Here is a 17,233-nt window from a genome sequence, read left to right as displayed (position 1 = left end):
GCACATGAACTGCTTCTTCTAAGGGCATGGACACATCCCCAGTGCACGTCCAGCCTGATATACATAAGGCGGATATACTAGATTTCTCATGACCGATACAAAACGCATCATTTATATTGGGGGATGATGGCCTATCCATAGCAATACCATATGTAAAAACATGCTGACAAGCTAAGGCTGCTTTCACACATCTGGTTTGAGCAGTGCAGCTCAATCCGGCTGTGAAACCTATGCAACGGATGCGACGAAAACACTGCATCCTTTGCATAAATTTTTACATGCGGCCCGTCCGTTTTTTTCCGGTTGCGACACGCTACTGAGCATGCGCAGTGGAAGAAACCGCATGCCGCATCCAGCATCCATAGGCATGCATTGAAAAATGCGCCGCAGTGGCCGGATGCGGCGCAATGCGTTTTTTTTTGCCGGAGCAAAAAACGTGCCAGGGAACGTTCCATCCGGCCGCGGCATCGGCTAAATCTGACGGAACGCAAGCCCATGCGGCACAATGCGGCGTCAATGCTGGAAAAAACTAAACCAGCGGAAAAAAAAAACGGTTTCGTTTTTTCAGCAGAGCGCCAGATTGTGCCGCACTGCTACAGCCGGATGTGTGAAAGTAGCCTTAAGAGAACCTGTCACCTTGGAAAATGTTATGTACCTACAGATATAGGGATAATCTGCAAATAGCGTTACAATGTTGACCAGCCGCCTTATTGAAATTGCAGCTACCAGGAGAAAATTAACTTGTTTCCTCCCAGGAGCCTCCAACTTTCAGTCATTAGGACGTGTACAGAGCAGCCACAGTCATTGACCAGTATACTGTGAGTGGCAACTGTAAACACGCTCCGGCTCTTGATTGACAGTTTGCAGTGCTGCGCATCTGTGTATAAGGAGCTGTCAATCAACGTGCCGGGCCGTGCTTACAGCCGCGCTCACAGTATTGTCCCATAACTGACTGTCGGAGGAAATAAGTGACAGGTTTCCCTTTAAAGACCACCAATGTCTGTCTGTGCAGGGATAATATAATAGGAGGTGCAGAACTTACGGTGAGGTGTCAGCTTCATTCTCAGGATAGGTCCTAGACATAAGGGATCTTTTACACTGACCCTTATTTTGTGTATGTGTAAAAAATAGTATAAATGATGCATACTACGATAGCACCTAGGTCCTGTCCCCCTCAAATTATACAGACAACCCACTGATGTCATGTAACGATGATATTAAAGGTTTGTTCTCATCTTCATTCCTCAGGAGCACGCTGCTCCCCCTGCCTCCTGGCTTCCTTCTTGCTGGAAGCAGTGTGCTCCTGATGATTGACAGTTCAGATCAGTGGTACGGTAGAACCGCTGGCACGTGCTGAGCGCTCTCCCATTCTGCAAACAGAAGCACCTTTGCCTGCACCGCATGGGAACAGGGTGGCAGGAATGAGGCAGGCTGGATCCAGCGACACAACCAGCATTAGAGAAGCTCTTACAAGCTCACTCATAAAGAGCTTGCAAGCGCTCTCCTTACTTTGGAGATTGGCCACTGATAAACTGCAGCTATAGCCGGAAACCTAGACCTCTAAAAACTTGTCCTATAGACAAGTGACAAAGCAAAAATGCAGCCCCCTCCCAAAAAACGCAACAAAAAAAAAAAAACGCAGCATAAACTGTTCCTTGCCAGCAGCTTTTTTACTGCCAAGAGATCAGGTTTTGATTGCAGCAAAAATGCAACGTGTGAACATAGCCTTAAAGCAATAATCAACTTTTGTGACTTACCCAAGGGCCCATATATTGTTCTTACACAAGGACGCTCTTCTGTCTGTGTCCGTCACTGCCTACACCTATTCTTGTCTCTTTTAAGCACTTTTTCTCGGGTTTGTCCACTGATTACAGCTGAGGGTCCTAGCTGTGGGACTATTTATTGTTATGGGACGAAGCACTCACATCAAGAAGACCATTGACCTCTATGGAGAGCCCATATCTGGGCAGATTCTTTGGCTTAAACAGTAATGCAGCATATTGCCCACTATATGGGTGTCCCCTCATTAGATGTCAATGGTATTTACAGGCTGCACAATTGTCACCAGTGGACATGTGCGTGTAGGGTAGACTTCTGTCATTCTTGATCACTCAGCCCCGCTTTGTCCTCCACCGTCCACGCTGCATGTTACGTTGTGTCACGACTAGTGAACCATAGACAGGGTCTGTGATTGGTTGTGTGGCACCCCTGAGGCTTCAGTCACCACAGAGGTACTGCACCTCATCCCGTAGGTTATACTCCTCTAGCCTAGAGACCAATCCCCGTGGTGCGACCTAGTCCTTCCACCTATAGAAACCTGCTACAGTGAGTAAAAACCTTGAGACTGCATCCCTCTGTCGCTCTGTTATTCACCTGCAGCCGCCATCATAGACTACTACCACGCCCATCCGCCCTGGGGCCCAGCTCTGGAGAGCTGCACCATCTAAGCTGCGTCACCATCTGTCCCGGGGAGCCCCATCTCGCAGCGGCGGCAACTAACTTGCCGTAAACCACAGGTGGCATCACGAATGAACTATCATCATTCCCTTCCTTTATATTAAATGACACGTCCTCCTCGGCGCCCCAGAGTCAGAATCGCCGCCCGGTAACGAGTCACCCCACGGCCCCGGTGCGGGCGTGTCAGTTGCAGCCAGACTTGGTGTCACACAGACTGGGGGTGCGTCTGACTGCAACCAATCACAAACACCAGGACTGCTAGTGGGTGGAGGAAGTAGTGAATATGGATGAGCGATAATGAGCGGCCCCGGAAGAAGAATGAGTGGTCGCGGGAGCAGTTGCAGCTGTGCGGAGACTTTGTAACTATGAAATGCTTGCTCCATTCTCCTATCCCTTCTACCGCCATTGTTAAGGCTGCTTTCACACTACGTTTTTTTAACATGCGTCATGAACGTTTTTTTGCTGGAAAAGTGGATCCTGTTTTTACAAAGAAAAACGCATGCAAATACGTGTTATTTTACAGGATCCTGTTACTTGAAGTTTATGGGCGGGCATTGAAGTCATGTGATCGGGAGTGAGGGGAACTGAACGTGATAGACTGGGAGCCGGCATCTGACAGCTGCGGATGCTGGTAACCAAGGTAAACATCGGGTAACTAAGCGAAGTACTTTGCTTGGATACCCGATATTTACCTTGGTTACGAGCGTCTGCAGCTGCTAGGAGCCGGGCTGCCTGCTCCCTGTACATGTAACCAAGATAAACATCGGGTAACTAAGCGAAGCGCTTTGCTTGGTTACCCGATATTTACCTTGGTTACGAGTGTCCGCTGCTCTCAGGTAGGGGAGAGAGAGAGGGAGGGGGAGAGAGAGACTGATCATGCCAGGCTGGTTTCTGGGCATGCTCAGTAGAGCAAGCAGGATCCTGTCTATCAGCACGCCAGCGTTCACATGCGTTTGCGTGCAGTATAGTCAGGATCCAGTGAAAAACAGTATTTGGACGCAGCTCAAAAACGCTACAAGTAACGTTTTTGAAAAAAATTAAAAAACTGCAAGTCGCTGGATCCTCACTATAACGCACGCAAACGCAGATGAACGCATGTTGACGCGAGTCCATTGCAAATGTATTGAAATGAAAACGCATTTGCACTGGATCCGTTTTTGTGTTAAAAAAACGTTCATGACGCATGTTAAAAAAACGTAGTGTGAAAGCAGGCAGAAAAAAAGGATCAAAAATGGATATTCAATGATATGTAAAGGGCCACTCAGAATAAAGTTACATGAAAAAGGAGGGGAGCTGAGTTTTTTATGGCCGCACATAATAAATAAATGGGAGTTGCAACTATAGTAATGCAAAGTATTTATTAAGAATTACAAAATTACAACAAGAAGCACTATCATATTTCATAAGACAATGGTAAAACACACAAAGTGAATGGAGATAGAGAAACAGATTATTCCCTGCTTAGGACCTCAGCAGCATATAACAATATGAGGGTATATAGCATGTCCCCATGTATTTGCTAGTTGGCCAAAAACATACACGGGATATCTAATGGGGAAGCCCAAAGGGGCCTATGTAAAAGGGAAGACTTTTTCCCAGTCCAATAAGTCGCAAGGGACAACGCTTACCCATCAATAAAGTGCAAGTGCCGTTGCTGGATTGAGAGTCCTATGGGGAGAGAGGAAAGCCCCGACGCGTTTCGCAATGCTTCCTCAGGGGGCCGTGTTAAGCAGGGAAGAATCTGTTTCTCTATCTCCATTCACTTTGTGTGTTTTACCATTGTCTTATGAAATATGATAGTGCTTCTTGTTGTAATTTTGTAATTCTTAATAAATACTTTGCATTACTATAGTTGCACCTCCCATTTATTTATTATGTGCGGCCATAAAAAACTCAGCTCCCCTCCTTTTTCATGTAGTGTGAAAGCAGCCTAAGACTTATATGGGGACCGGCGTCCGGCCAGATATCCGGGATAAATTCTGGGCCAGAACCGGATTTTTTTCTTAATCCGGTTAGGTCTGCCCGTCCCGGTTATCTGCGAGGCCGCCCATCACTAATCACGACCTCTTCTGTATTTCATCATATTGGTTCCCATCTTGTTTTTTCCTGTCTTTCTAAATTCTGTTGATAAATGTCTTTGTGTTTTCTTTTTCGTACAGAATACGAGCGGGAAGAACCGTCCTTACCTCCCGGTTATAAATCTAAAGGAGCATCGATAATATGTGTAAGTACACCAGGCAGATTGTCCTAACATCCTTGCTGCCGGTATAGTGGATTCACTGCGGGCAGAGACGCTTCAGCTACTATGGTTTTTTTTTTTTAATAATAAAGGATTTTGCTCTCGGAAAATTGTGACTCATAGCGGAAGTTCATTTCGGCACTTGTGTTTGTCTTCCTCTGCGTGTGATAATATAACGATAACCCAACAATCCAAACATCTGAACAAAAGGCCAAAAACGGACGTAGAAAGTTTGGCTTTGTGCAGCTGTCTGTCACACAGGGAGAGATTGCTGAAATATTGAGGATAGTTCTTTTCACCGGGAGTCTCTCCAGCCACGATAAACTAGAAAATTGCATAGAAAAATATTCAGTGGCATTGTAATGAAATGTGCATGCTGCGGAGGTTTGTATTGTTATTCTCTCTCCTGCAAATTTTTGGCTGCCTTCAGTCACCACCAGGGGGAGCTTAGAAGCTTTCTGCATACATTATTATTATTATTGTGTTCAATGCAGGGAATCTGTCAGCAGGTTTTTGCTATGTACTCTAAGAGCAACATAATATAGGGCAAGAAAGCCAAATTCCAGTGATATGTCACTTACTGGGCTGCTTGGTGTAGTTTTTATAGAAATCCTATTTTGTCTGATGTAGATGTAGCAGGGCTAAGACTTCTGGGCTGAGTATAATCCTGCCCACACCACTGATTGGCAGCGTCCTGTGTGCACTGTGAATTGTCAGGAAGCTGCTAATCAGTGCTGCGGGTGGTTTAAACAGATTAGCTTGACATAGATTAATCCTCTAGTGATAATCTCCTACTGATAAAACACTCATTGTATTCAAACTACAACACACAACCTAATAAGTAGAGCTGAGTGGACTCGTGAAGTTCGGTTCGGCGGGTTCAGCCGGACTTTAGCCAGAGTTCCGTTTGGGACCCGGACCTGACCTGAACACCAATGGAAGCCACTAATTGGGCAGTTCGGGTCTTCGCCCACATGCAGCCAGCCATAAACAGATCACTTCCGGAGGAGGTTTTTTCATTTTTTTTTTTTGTTTGTGCACACTACATCCAATCTCACTGTTGTTACCCCCAGTGGGAACAGTTGAGACACTGCAAGCGGCTCACACTAGGCTGAGCACCGAGCGTACCCGAGCACAGCGATGCTCGCATAAGTGGTTTGCATACATAAAGCACCCAAACTCTGTTATTTTTTTTGTAAAGTCTGTGTTTGGTCTGAACACAGAACCTCGGGTTTGCTTATCTCTAATAATAAGTGACACATCCCTGGAATTGGGTTCTCTTGCCCTATATTATGCCACTCTCAGATAAAATAGCAAAAACCTGCTGACAGATTCCCTTTAATAGATTTTTCAAGACTTTGACGGGGACTTCTCAGAATCCATAGAATATGCAAGATTTTCTGATTACTTGGACCCCAGAGATCATGAGAACGGAGCTCTGCATCCTAAGAAAGGGGGTTTGCTGAGCCATATTTTGAATGGATAGAGGTTTTTAGCTCAACCTCTGCTCCATTCATTGTAGATTGGATTGTCAGGGAAAAACCAAGTATAATGCTCGGCTATTTCAGTGAACGGAGCAGAGGTCGAGCATTCGTAACTCTGTGCGATTCAATATGGGGCATGCATAGCCAAGCCCTTGGGATCCACAAACCTGTTCTCGGGATCACTTAGGTCCTAGAGGCCAAACCCCAGCGATAAGTAACTTGATATTCCCTGGATAGCAGATACACTTCAGTCTTGGGATTTAATAATATGATATTATCCTTATGATGGATCATCAGATGAACAGCGCTGTTGTGTCCGATCGATCATATACTTGGAGATGGGGGGGGAGTGTTGGGAACTGGACCCAATTAGGGTAAAAAAAACAACTTGCTGTTTGTATTCTCTAAAGGTGTTGGAAAATAGGCTGATATATAACCCGATAGCGGATTATACTGTACTTGTGACTACAGGTTATTGACAGATCGCTGCTGTCTTTGGGGTAAGAGGAGTGCCAACTTTTCTACTATCTTTTCTACCTTGCCCGGATCTTTAATTAGTGCTTTTTTACAAATAGGCCATTGCTCTACACAGTGTCCTTGCCAATGATCTTATTAAAGGTAATACGAGGAGCTGCTGATAAGTCTTTGGCTTTACCCAGAAAGAAACGGGATAGGATGATAAAACTTTCCATTTATTCCACACACTCTCCACTGATGACAACACACTTCTTACATCAGTATTCCAAGTTCTGTAAGCCTAGCAACAAGAAGGATTTCTGTTGTGCCTCAAACCAGGCATCCATAGCAGCCATGGCATTAGAAACGGTGTGAAATTTGGTACCCTTGAGGTGTTTCTTCAGGTTTGGAAACAGATGATAGTCGGAGGGAGCTAGATCTAGTCAATAGTGGGTGGTCAACCAGCTGGAAGCCCAGCTCTGCCAGTGTTGCCGTGGTTGCTTGTGCAGTGAGTGGAGGCGTTGTCTTGCAGGAACAAGATTCCTTTGGACAGCTTGCTGCGCCTTTTTGCCTTCAGAGCTGACTTCAATTGGTCCAAAAGTTTAATCTAATACCTTGCATTGATGGTGGAACCCTTTTGAAGGTAGTCCACTAGCAGCACGCCCTCCTTATCCCAGAACACAGACGCCATCACCTTAGTGGCTGATTTTTGCACCCTGGATGAGGAGAACCACTGTGCCTCCACTCTTTTGACTGCTCCTTGTTTTCAGGGTCATACAAATAAATCCAGGTCTCATCCATAGTGACCAGTAGATCCAGGGGGTTCTTATCAGACCAGAAACTCTGACAAATGGACTGGGAAGTTTTCACTCGCTGCCTCTCTGATCTGTTGTCAAACATTTGGGGACCCACTTTGCAGATCGCTTCCTCATGTCCAAATGTTCATAAATAATGACAGAAACACGTTCACGGGAAATCCGCATGATGTCTGCTATTGTTTTAGCTGAAATTCGTCGATTCTTCAGTATGAGGTTGTGCCCAGCATCGACGATCTCCGAAACAACAACCGCTCTCGGACGTCCAGGACGTTCATCATTGGTGCTGAAGTGGCCCGTTTTAAATTTGGCAACCCAGTTCTTAACTGTGGAATATTAAGGTCATTGATGCCCCAATGTCTGTGACATATCGCCATGAATATCCTTCACGGACTTTCCTTGCAGAAACAAGAACTTTATCACTTCTCTGCTGTGAATATCACATTAGACTCCACCGTTTTGTTTTCCAGCGTGCATAGAACACTGTTGCCATAAGCAACAAACACAATATTTTGAAAACATATATTAGACACATAAGGTTTTCATGTGATGCAACATTCGTTACCATAGAAACAAAAAAAAGATAACAGACTTATCAGCAGCTTCTCGTATATGTAACAATCATCTCTGTTTTAATGCACAGATAAAAGATCAATCCGATGAACGAAGATGTGATGATACATCATCTGCACAAATCCCTGACCCAAAGGCATGTAAGTAAAGTGAACGTTTTGAAATTTCTGGAAAAAATGCAGTAAGGGGATTATTCGTTAGGCCACGTGAACACGTTGAGTATTTGGTGAGTACCGTATTTTTCGGACCATAAGACGCACTTTTTTTCCCCCAAATGTTGGGGGAAAGTGGAGGGTGCGTCTTATGGTCTGAATGTGGCTGCGGGGAATGTGGGTGCTGCGGTGGAGCGGGTCATCGGGGGCACGAGCAGGCTGTAGCAGCCTGCCGTGACCACGTGGACCCGCTCATTTAATATGCACGCCCATCCCCCGCCCATCATCCCTCAACGCTGAAGCCGGCGCTGACAGGTGGGCGGGATGATGGGCGGGGGATAAACAGCCGGCTCGCATGATCACCCCTGGCGACTACGGCCTGGAGTGATCATGTGCGGCTGTATTCACTGCTCCCCGTGCATCATCATCAGCGCGGGGAGCAGTGAATCAGTGTACAGTACTCACCGTTCCCCTGCAGCATCGCTCGTCCTCCCGTCTGTGTCAGCGGCAGCGCCGCTGATTGGAGCCGTCCTCATTACCCTGCTGGATTGCGATCATCTCCTGTGTTTGTGCCGGCGGCTGAGTGGAGACTAGCGGCGCGCACAGCGATGACATCATCGCTGTGCGCACGTGTCCACACGCAGCCGCCGGGACACTGGCACAGACACAGGAGATGATCGCGATCCAGCAGGGTAATGGGGACGGCTCCAATCAGCGGCGCTGCCGCTGACACAGACGGGAGGACGAGCGATGCTGCAGGGAGTGAGGTAAAGTGAGGTGAGTATGCACGTTTATTTTTTTTATGTGCCACAGGATGCGGCCATACACCAGGATGGGGGCATATTATGAGCCAGATGGGGGCATATTATGAGCCAGATGGGGGCATATTATGAGCCAGATGGGGGCATATTATGAGCCGGATGGGGGCATATTATGAGCCGGATGGGGGCATATTATGAGCCGGATGGGGGCATATTATGAGCCAGATGGGGGCATATTATGAACCAGATGGGGGCATATTATGAGCCAGATGGGGCCATATGCCATGATGGGTTATATAGCAGGATGCGGCCACATGCCAGTATATAGCAGGATGCGGCCATATGGCAGGATTACGGTATATAGCAGGATGAGGGACATATACTGTACATACCAGGCAGGGAGGATCATTACCAGGATGCGGCACCTTAGTAGAGAATTTGGGGACATTACCCCCATAACAGTGTCAGCAGCAGATCCTCGCCCCATGACAGTGTGTCATGACCACATTTTTTGCTTAAAATTTTATTTTCCTATTTTCCTCCTCTAAAACCAGGGTGCGTCTTATAGTCCGGTGCGTCTTATAGTCCGAAAAATACGGTATTTTACCTCAGTATTTGTAAGCCAAAACCAGGAGTGGGTGAAAAATACGGAAGTGGTGTCCGTGTTTCTATTATACTTTCCTCTGATTGTTCCACTCCTGTACTTGGCTATAAATACTGAGGTAAAAAAACTCACCAGATACTCATTGTGTGCATGTGGCCTAAAGGCCGCTTTACACGCTGCGATATCGTGACCGATATCGCTAGCGTGGGTACCTGCCCCCATCGGTTGTGCGACACAGGCAAATCGCTGCCCGTGGCGCACAATATCGCCCAGACCTGTCACACTACTTACCTGCCCTGCAACGTCGCTGTGACCGGCGAAACGCCTCCTTTCTAAGGGGGCGGTTCGTTCAGTGTCACAGCGACGTGACAGCTGCGTCACTTAACCGCCGCCCAATAGAAGCGGAGGGGCGGAGATGAGCGGGACGAACATCCCACCCACCTCCTTCCTTCCGCATTGCGGGCGGGAGGCAGGTAAGTAGAGGTTCCTCGTTCCTGCGGTGTCACACGTAGCGATGTGTGCTGCCGCAGGATCGAGGAACAACTTCGTTACTGCTGCAGCAACGATATTTGAGAATGGACCCCCATGTCACCGATGAGCGATTTTGCACGTTTTTGCAACGATGCAAAATCACTCAAAGGTGTCACACGCAGCAACATCGCTAATGCGGCCGGATGTGCGTCACAAATTCTGTGACCCCCAACGAGATCGCTTGAGCGATGTTGCAGCGTGTAAAGCGGCCTTTATAGTTGGTGCTGCAGCCTTCCTCCCTAAGGCCTCGTGCACACGTTCAGTATTTGGTGAGTTTTTTTATCTCAGTATTTGTAAGCTAAACCAGGAGTGGAACAAGCAGAGGAAAGTGTAATAGAAACATGGGCACCACTTCTGTATTTATCACCCACTTCTTCTTTTGGCTTACACATGAATGGCGTTCATTAAAGATTTCTTCATTCTATTTATCACAGGACGCTGAAACTCCACGTGTGTAATGGTATGAGTTTCTATAGGTTTCGTGCCAATTTTCAGCTCTGAACTAATAACAGTCTTTCTTTTACAGGTGCTGGAGTGGTGTGAGGTGTGATAATGGAGGCCGTAGAATACAGAGTAGTCATCAAGTTCCTTTACTTGAAAGGCCACACACCAAGGGAGACGTTCGATGAGATGTAAGAGGTTTATGGTGACGATTCCCCATCATATGATGTAGTTTAGAACTGGCATCATCATTTCAAATGTGGTCGAACTTCAGTGGAAATGGCTTCAATTCCAGGGCGACCCTCATTCCGCTATCGATGAACACACCATCCAACAAGTGGTGGCTACCATTTTGGAAAACCGCAGAGACTAACCATTCGCCATCTAGCCCAGAATGTCAAGTTTAGTGTGGGGTCTGTGAAAAAAAATCATCCAAGACCATTTTCATATGCATAACGTAGCCACTTGCTGGGTTTCACGGCTGCTTGTATCTTTCCACTTGATGACTGGTCTGTATTCCACTGGATCCATTATCACACCTCACACCACTTCAGCACCAGGACAAGAAGGACCATTATCAGTTCAGAGTTGTAAATTGGCATGAAACTTATGGAGACTTACCATATTTTTTGGATTATAAGACGCACTTTTCCTCCCAAAATTTTGGGAGGAAAGCGAGGGGTGCGTCTATTATTCCGAATGTAGTTTACCGGGGGTGGTGGAGAAATGTAGCAGGAGGCAGAGGCAATGCTGCAGCGGCTGTGCACGGTCTGTGGCGGCTGTGCATGGTCTGTGGCATCTGAGGCTGCGGCGGCTGTGCAGGGTCTGCCACGGCTGGCCTGGGGCTGCGGGCGGGGAGGGCTGAAAATAATGTTGCTCGGAGTCGGCGCGTGCACAGATGGAGCTCTCGGCTCAAGATCTCATCTGCGCATGGGCCGCCTCCGGGCCATTGATCTCCTAACAGTGAACTTAAGGAAAATGGCGCCCGGAGGTGACCCGGGTGCGCAAATGAAATCTCAGGTTGTCGTTCAGCTGAGAGCTCAATCTGCGCACGTGCCGTCTCCGGATGCCATCAGTTGAAGTTCTCACCGCCCGTAGCTCCAGCCGCCGCCACAGCACAGCTGCCCCAGCACAGCTGCCCCAGCACAGCCATACCAGCACAGCCACCCCAGCACAGGTGCGCTAGCACAGCCATCTCAGCACCAGCACAGCCGCCACCGTCGACCGTTTCTGGGACAGCATCTGGGACACCCACCGCATCGTCCGGAGCATCGCTTTGCTCCACCACCGTCCCTGTCTTCTGTGACCCCCGCTCCACCACCTCTGCCTTCCACTTCTGGTAAGACACCACCGGTTTATAAGACAGACCCAATTTTCTTTCACCCTTTTTTCTCTAAATTTGGGGTGCGTCTTATAAACCGAAAAATACGGTATATCATTACACATGTGGAGTTTCAGTGTCCTTCGATATATAGAAGTGGGACAGGAGAAATCTTTAATGAACACCCCTCGTATACTGAGGTAAGAAACTCACCTAATACTCAATGTGTGCACATGGCTTTTATCCAGCGAAATCCACATTTCTCTTAGGCCACGTGCACGCGTTGAGTATTTGGTGAGTTTTTACCTCAGTATTTGTAAGGCATGACCAACTGTGGGTGATAAATACAGAAATGGCGCCCGGGTTTCTATTATACTTTTCCTATGATTGTTCTACTCCTGGTTTTTCTTAGAAATACTGAGGTAAAAAACGCACCAAATACTCAACGTGTGCACGTGGCCTCATGCGAATAATCGGATAAGATCTCTGGGCCGGACACAGATCTTCCCTGAGATTCTGCCTCCAGAGCTTATTCTACATATGCTTTTCTCAGCACATGGAGCCATTTAAAAGCATTTGTCTATTTTTGTTTATAAGGTGAGCAATCCCTGTAAATTTTGCATTATTAGGTATAAGAAATATATAATACAACAAAAGTAATTATTGAACTTAAAAACCAGGTTCACCCCAGGAATATTTGGAAAGCTACATATTCCCAGTGCTTCTTCCAGGAATGGCGGAAATGCTGACAGAGGCAAAGAAGGAGAAATGTTTTTTAGTGAGTATTTTATGTGAAATGTCATTTATAGTTACACAGTTGGTACGGATGAAACAAGACACCGGTCCGTCACATTTATTGTTTGGGTCAGTTTCTTTACAGATCACATTGTATAATATCACATTAAAGGGAGTCTGTCACCCCCAAAGTGAAAATTAAACTGCTGAATTTATATAAGCCCCCGTGATGTCCGTTTTCACACGGACTGGAGACATGGACACACGTAGACCCATTAAAATCAATGGGTCTGCACACACCTGTGTGTTTTCACATTGAACGTGTGTCCGTGTGTAGCATACGTGTGTCCATGTGCTCCACACGTAGACATGTCCGTTTTTCTCCAGTAGTACAGATGTCACACGTCCGGCACACTGATGTGCTCCGTGTGACATCAGTGTGACACGTATCAAAGAAAACACTGTCTGTGAAATAAAATGCTTTTCTATACTCACCTGTCTCTGCCACTGCTGTCACTTGCTTCCGGCCCCCGCTCAGTATGCTCACTGCATATTCACTGCACCTCGGACCGGAAGCAGCAGCGCTGGACACAGCAGCACCATGGACAGGTAAGTATAGTTGTGCTATGCGGTTGTCACACATATAGCACACTGATAGCACACGCTGAACACACACACACACACATACGCACCTACACCACAGACCGTGCAAAACATGGGTGTTTTGCATGGACGTGTGAAAGAGGCCTAAGGGAAATAGCCCCATGACTTTTTAAATTTTTCCGTCAATAGAACCATACGAGGGCATATTTTTGCAGGAGGAGTTGTACTTTCTGTACTGAAAAATGGGAAAAAAAATCCAAGTGCGGTGAAATTGCAAAAAATCTGCAATTCCACAATTGTTTTTCTATTTTTCTATTTACCATGTTCACTACATGTTAAGGGTACTTTACACACTGCGACATCACTAGCGATTGCTAGCGATGTCTTGGCGATAGTACCCGCCCCCGTCGCTCGTGCGACATTTGGTAATCGCTGCCGTAGCGAACATTATTGCTACTGCAGCGTCACACGCACATACCTTGACAGCGACGTCGCTGTGACCGCCGAACAATCCCTCCTTCAGGGGGGAGGTGCGTTCGGCGTCATAGTGACGTCACTGCGGCATCACTAAGCGGCTGGCCAATAGAAGCAGAGGGGCGGAGATGAGCGGGACGTAACATCCTGCCCACCTCCTTCCTTCATTGCCGGTGGATGCAGGTAAAGAGATGTTCGTCGTTCCTGCGTTGTCACACATAGTGATGTGTGATGCCGCAGGAACGACGAACAACATCGTACCTGTGGCAGCAGCGACATTAAGGAAAGGAGCGACGTGTCAACGATCACCGTTTTTGAACGATTTTGCGATCGTTGATCGTCGCTCCTTGGTGTCACACGCTGCGATGTCGCTACCGGCGCTGGATGTGCGTCACTAATGACGTGACCCTAATGATATATCGGTAGCGATGTGGCAGCGTGTAAAGCACCCTTTAAAATTGACCTGTCAGTATGATTCCCCAGGTCAGTACGAGTTATTAGATACCAAATGTGTATAGGTTTTTAGAAAAAAAATCAGAAATTTGTCAAAAAAAAAAAAAATTGTGCTTTTGTCGCCATCTTCCAAGACCTGTAACAGTCTAATTTTTTTCGGGATCTGGGGTTCAGTGATGGTTTATTTTTTGCGTCCTGACCTGACGCTTTTAATTATACCATTTTTTGGTAGATGTGATGTTCTGATCGCCTGTTATTGCATTTTATTGCAGTGTTGCGGCTACCAAAAAAAAACGTAATTCTGCCGTTTTGATTTCACTGTCAGTGAAAAAAAAATGACATTACTTTGCACTGCGCCATTGAATAACATTGGTCTGAGCGCTGTTCAGTAAGAATCGGATAACACTCTTCCGATGTATACGTTGGTGTGAGCGAGCCCTTTTTGTTTTCTTCTTTTAGCGGAGCTAATCCTGAGCATGTGCTGCATTTCGATCCAGTTCCTCTCTCCATGACCTTTGGCTTATCTGACTGTGCCTTATGCTTCTACTGTCACCTAAAAAAGCTTCTCTGTCATCTGCAGTATGTCAGCCCCCTGTGGGGAAGCACAATACATTCCCCCCACAGAGAGCCCATGCTGTTTGATTACAAACCCTTCATATACATTATAGTTCTTTTTTTATATAGAAAAGCCTAAAAAGAAAGAAATACTTACGTAATGCACAAAATAGTACCGTATCACCGAAAAATCGTTCCCTAATAATGCAGGGTTGTCATCTTATATGAATGGCTGCATGCCTTATAGCAATGGCAGGCTTATATTTGGCACAACAGCTTGAGAAAAGAAGATTGAGCTTTAAGTGTGTATGGTCTAGGAATATGGATTTATGATAGAGGGAAGTGTGATTGCAAACCTTACTAGGCAGAGGAACCATTACACCGTTATTAAGTGCTCTACCAACTTTTACGCTCCATCACATGGTTAATAATTATTGCTTATTGTGGGGCGAGTGGCACCGCAGTATATATTGTCTTGTCTGCCCAATTATGAACCTCATCTGAACCCCTGCTGAAAAAATGAAGCTGAGATCTACAACAGCCGGAGACCCACGTCCGGCCTGCACCACACACCCCATAGCGGGGGACAACACCTGGCTAGCATCACATATACTGGGTTCCCATTACTGAATCCCCCAATTTCTCTGCAGGTTCTCATTTTCTACTTCTGCCATATATACAGCAACTAGGAACCTAGGCCTGACCTGTCTTTCAACCCATAGCTTGGCTCTACATAAGGCATGGGATGTATGTCTGGAGTTCTCCGCAAGTACTCCTTACACCACATATACCGTAGCCAGGAACCGAAGTCTAGCCTACAACACACACTTCAAAGCTGGGAAGAGCACCCCATAGCTGGGCACGACATATGGCATGGGATGTATCCTTAGAGTTCTCCACAAGTACTCCCTACACTACATACAGTGTGTCCACCCATATCCTGTCCACCGCCATTAACTTGAGAACGGCGGCAGCTATAGGCATAGCATTGGTGTCTAGGTATAGTAAAGTAGCCATGCACTACGCAATGAAACCACCTATAGCGCCACCTGGTGGAAAACAACGGAGTTAGCATTTTTATCTTGAAAACGGAACAAGATAGAGAAATAAAGTGAATTAAAAAAATGTAGGGCATCATCAATTCAATACGAATCGACAGCTTGCATACAGAAATGCTATGATATGAAACCCATGACCCCCCCAAATCATTGAATACTGGTCATGCATATGGCTCTCATTTAACTTTGATGCTCAAAGTGGCCCCCGTCAGCTGCAATGCACATCTGGACTCTGGACAGCATACTGTATCTTGCTGCACGTTGTGCAATATGGTAGATGACACGTGTGCACAAGCATCTGTGATACGTCATCGTAGGTCCTGCAATGTTGGTGGAGGGGTCGCATACACCTGCTGTTTGATGTGACCTCACAGAAAGAAGTCCAATGGGGTCAGGTCAGGTGAGCGTGGAGGTCACTCCACACAGCCACCATACCCAATGACTTGTATGAGGTCTCTATGAAGTATCGTGTCACGTCCGCAGCCTTGTGAGTTTTACACGTTCTAATCATAGCATTTCTGTATGCAAGGAGTCGATTCGTATTGAATTGATGAACTTTGTAATTCACTTTTTTCTCTATCTCGTTCCGCTTTCAAGATAAAAATGCTAACTCCGTTGTTTTCCACCAGGAGGCGCTATAGGTGGTTTCATTGCGAAGCGCATGACTACTTTACTATACTTCGACACCACTTCTATGCCAATAGCTGCCGCCGTTCTCAAGTTAATGGCGGTGGACAGGATATGGGTGGACAGACACACTGTATACTGTAGCCAGGAACAGAAATCTAGCCTACACCACACACCTCAAACCTGGGAAGAGCACCCCATAGCTTGGCACGACATATGGCATGTGATGTATCTCTAGAGTTCTCCACATGTACTCCCTACACCACATATACTGTAGCCAGGAACCGAAGACTAGCCTACACCACACACCTCAAAGCCAGGAAGAGCACCCCATAGCTGGGCACGACATATGGCATGTGATGTATCCTTAGAGTTCGCCGCAAGTACTACCTATACTACATATGCCATAGCCAGGAACCGAAGTCTAGCCTACACCACACACCTCAAGGCCGGGAAGAGCACCCCATAGCTGGGCACGACATATGGCATGCGATGTGTGTCTGGAGTTCTCAGCAAGTACTCCCTACACTACATATACCGTAGCCAGGAACCAAAGTCTAACCCATACCCCAAAGCCAGGAAGAGCAGTCACCCAGCCCCACATATATTACACGGAAGAACCCTGAGCTGTAAATGCAGAGTTCTTTGCAATATATTCATGTCCCGTCCACATCGCTCCGGAGATCCAATAGTTGTTCACAATGCATGTCCATTACCATATATTTTGTATAGCCAGAGTTCTTCCATCACGCATAACAGTACAGAATGGAATTACCCTTTATTTTATAAAGCATAACCTTCGTTTTCACTTTTATTTCCTAAATCAATAGTACAACTTTGTAATATATCTTATCAGACAAATTTGCTTTTTTTCTCTTTCAGAATTGATCAGTC

At 46.5% G+C, this 17,233-nt stretch overlaps 1 protein-coding gene across 1 annotated transcript in view; it reads left to right on the top strand.

The window, feature by feature from the left end:
• The window catches only part of IQCK (IQ motif containing K), a 157,639-nt gene that overhangs the window by 2,453 nt on the left and 137,953 nt on the right, over positions 1-17,233 (top strand). The window contains exons 2-4 of the mRNA XM_075317994.1: positions 4,617-4,681; positions 8,095-8,164; positions 12,515-12,612. Of these exons, the coding sequence (XP_075174109.1) occupies positions 4,617-4,681; positions 8,095-8,164; positions 12,515-12,612 (233 nt within the window). The remainder of the gene's footprint in view (positions 1-4,616; positions 4,682-8,094; positions 8,165-12,514; positions 12,613-17,233) is intronic.

The sequence above is a fragment of the Anomaloglossus baeobatrachus genome, chromosome 7, assembly GCF_048569485.1.
Source record: "Anomaloglossus baeobatrachus isolate aAnoBae1 chromosome 7, aAnoBae1.hap1, whole genome shotgun sequence".
Classification (NCBI taxonomy): Eukaryota; Metazoa; Chordata; class Amphibia; order Anura; family Aromobatidae; genus Anomaloglossus; species Anomaloglossus baeobatrachus.
Note: the sequence above shows the minus strand (reverse complement) of the source record. Positions and strands in the feature narration are given on the sequence as shown.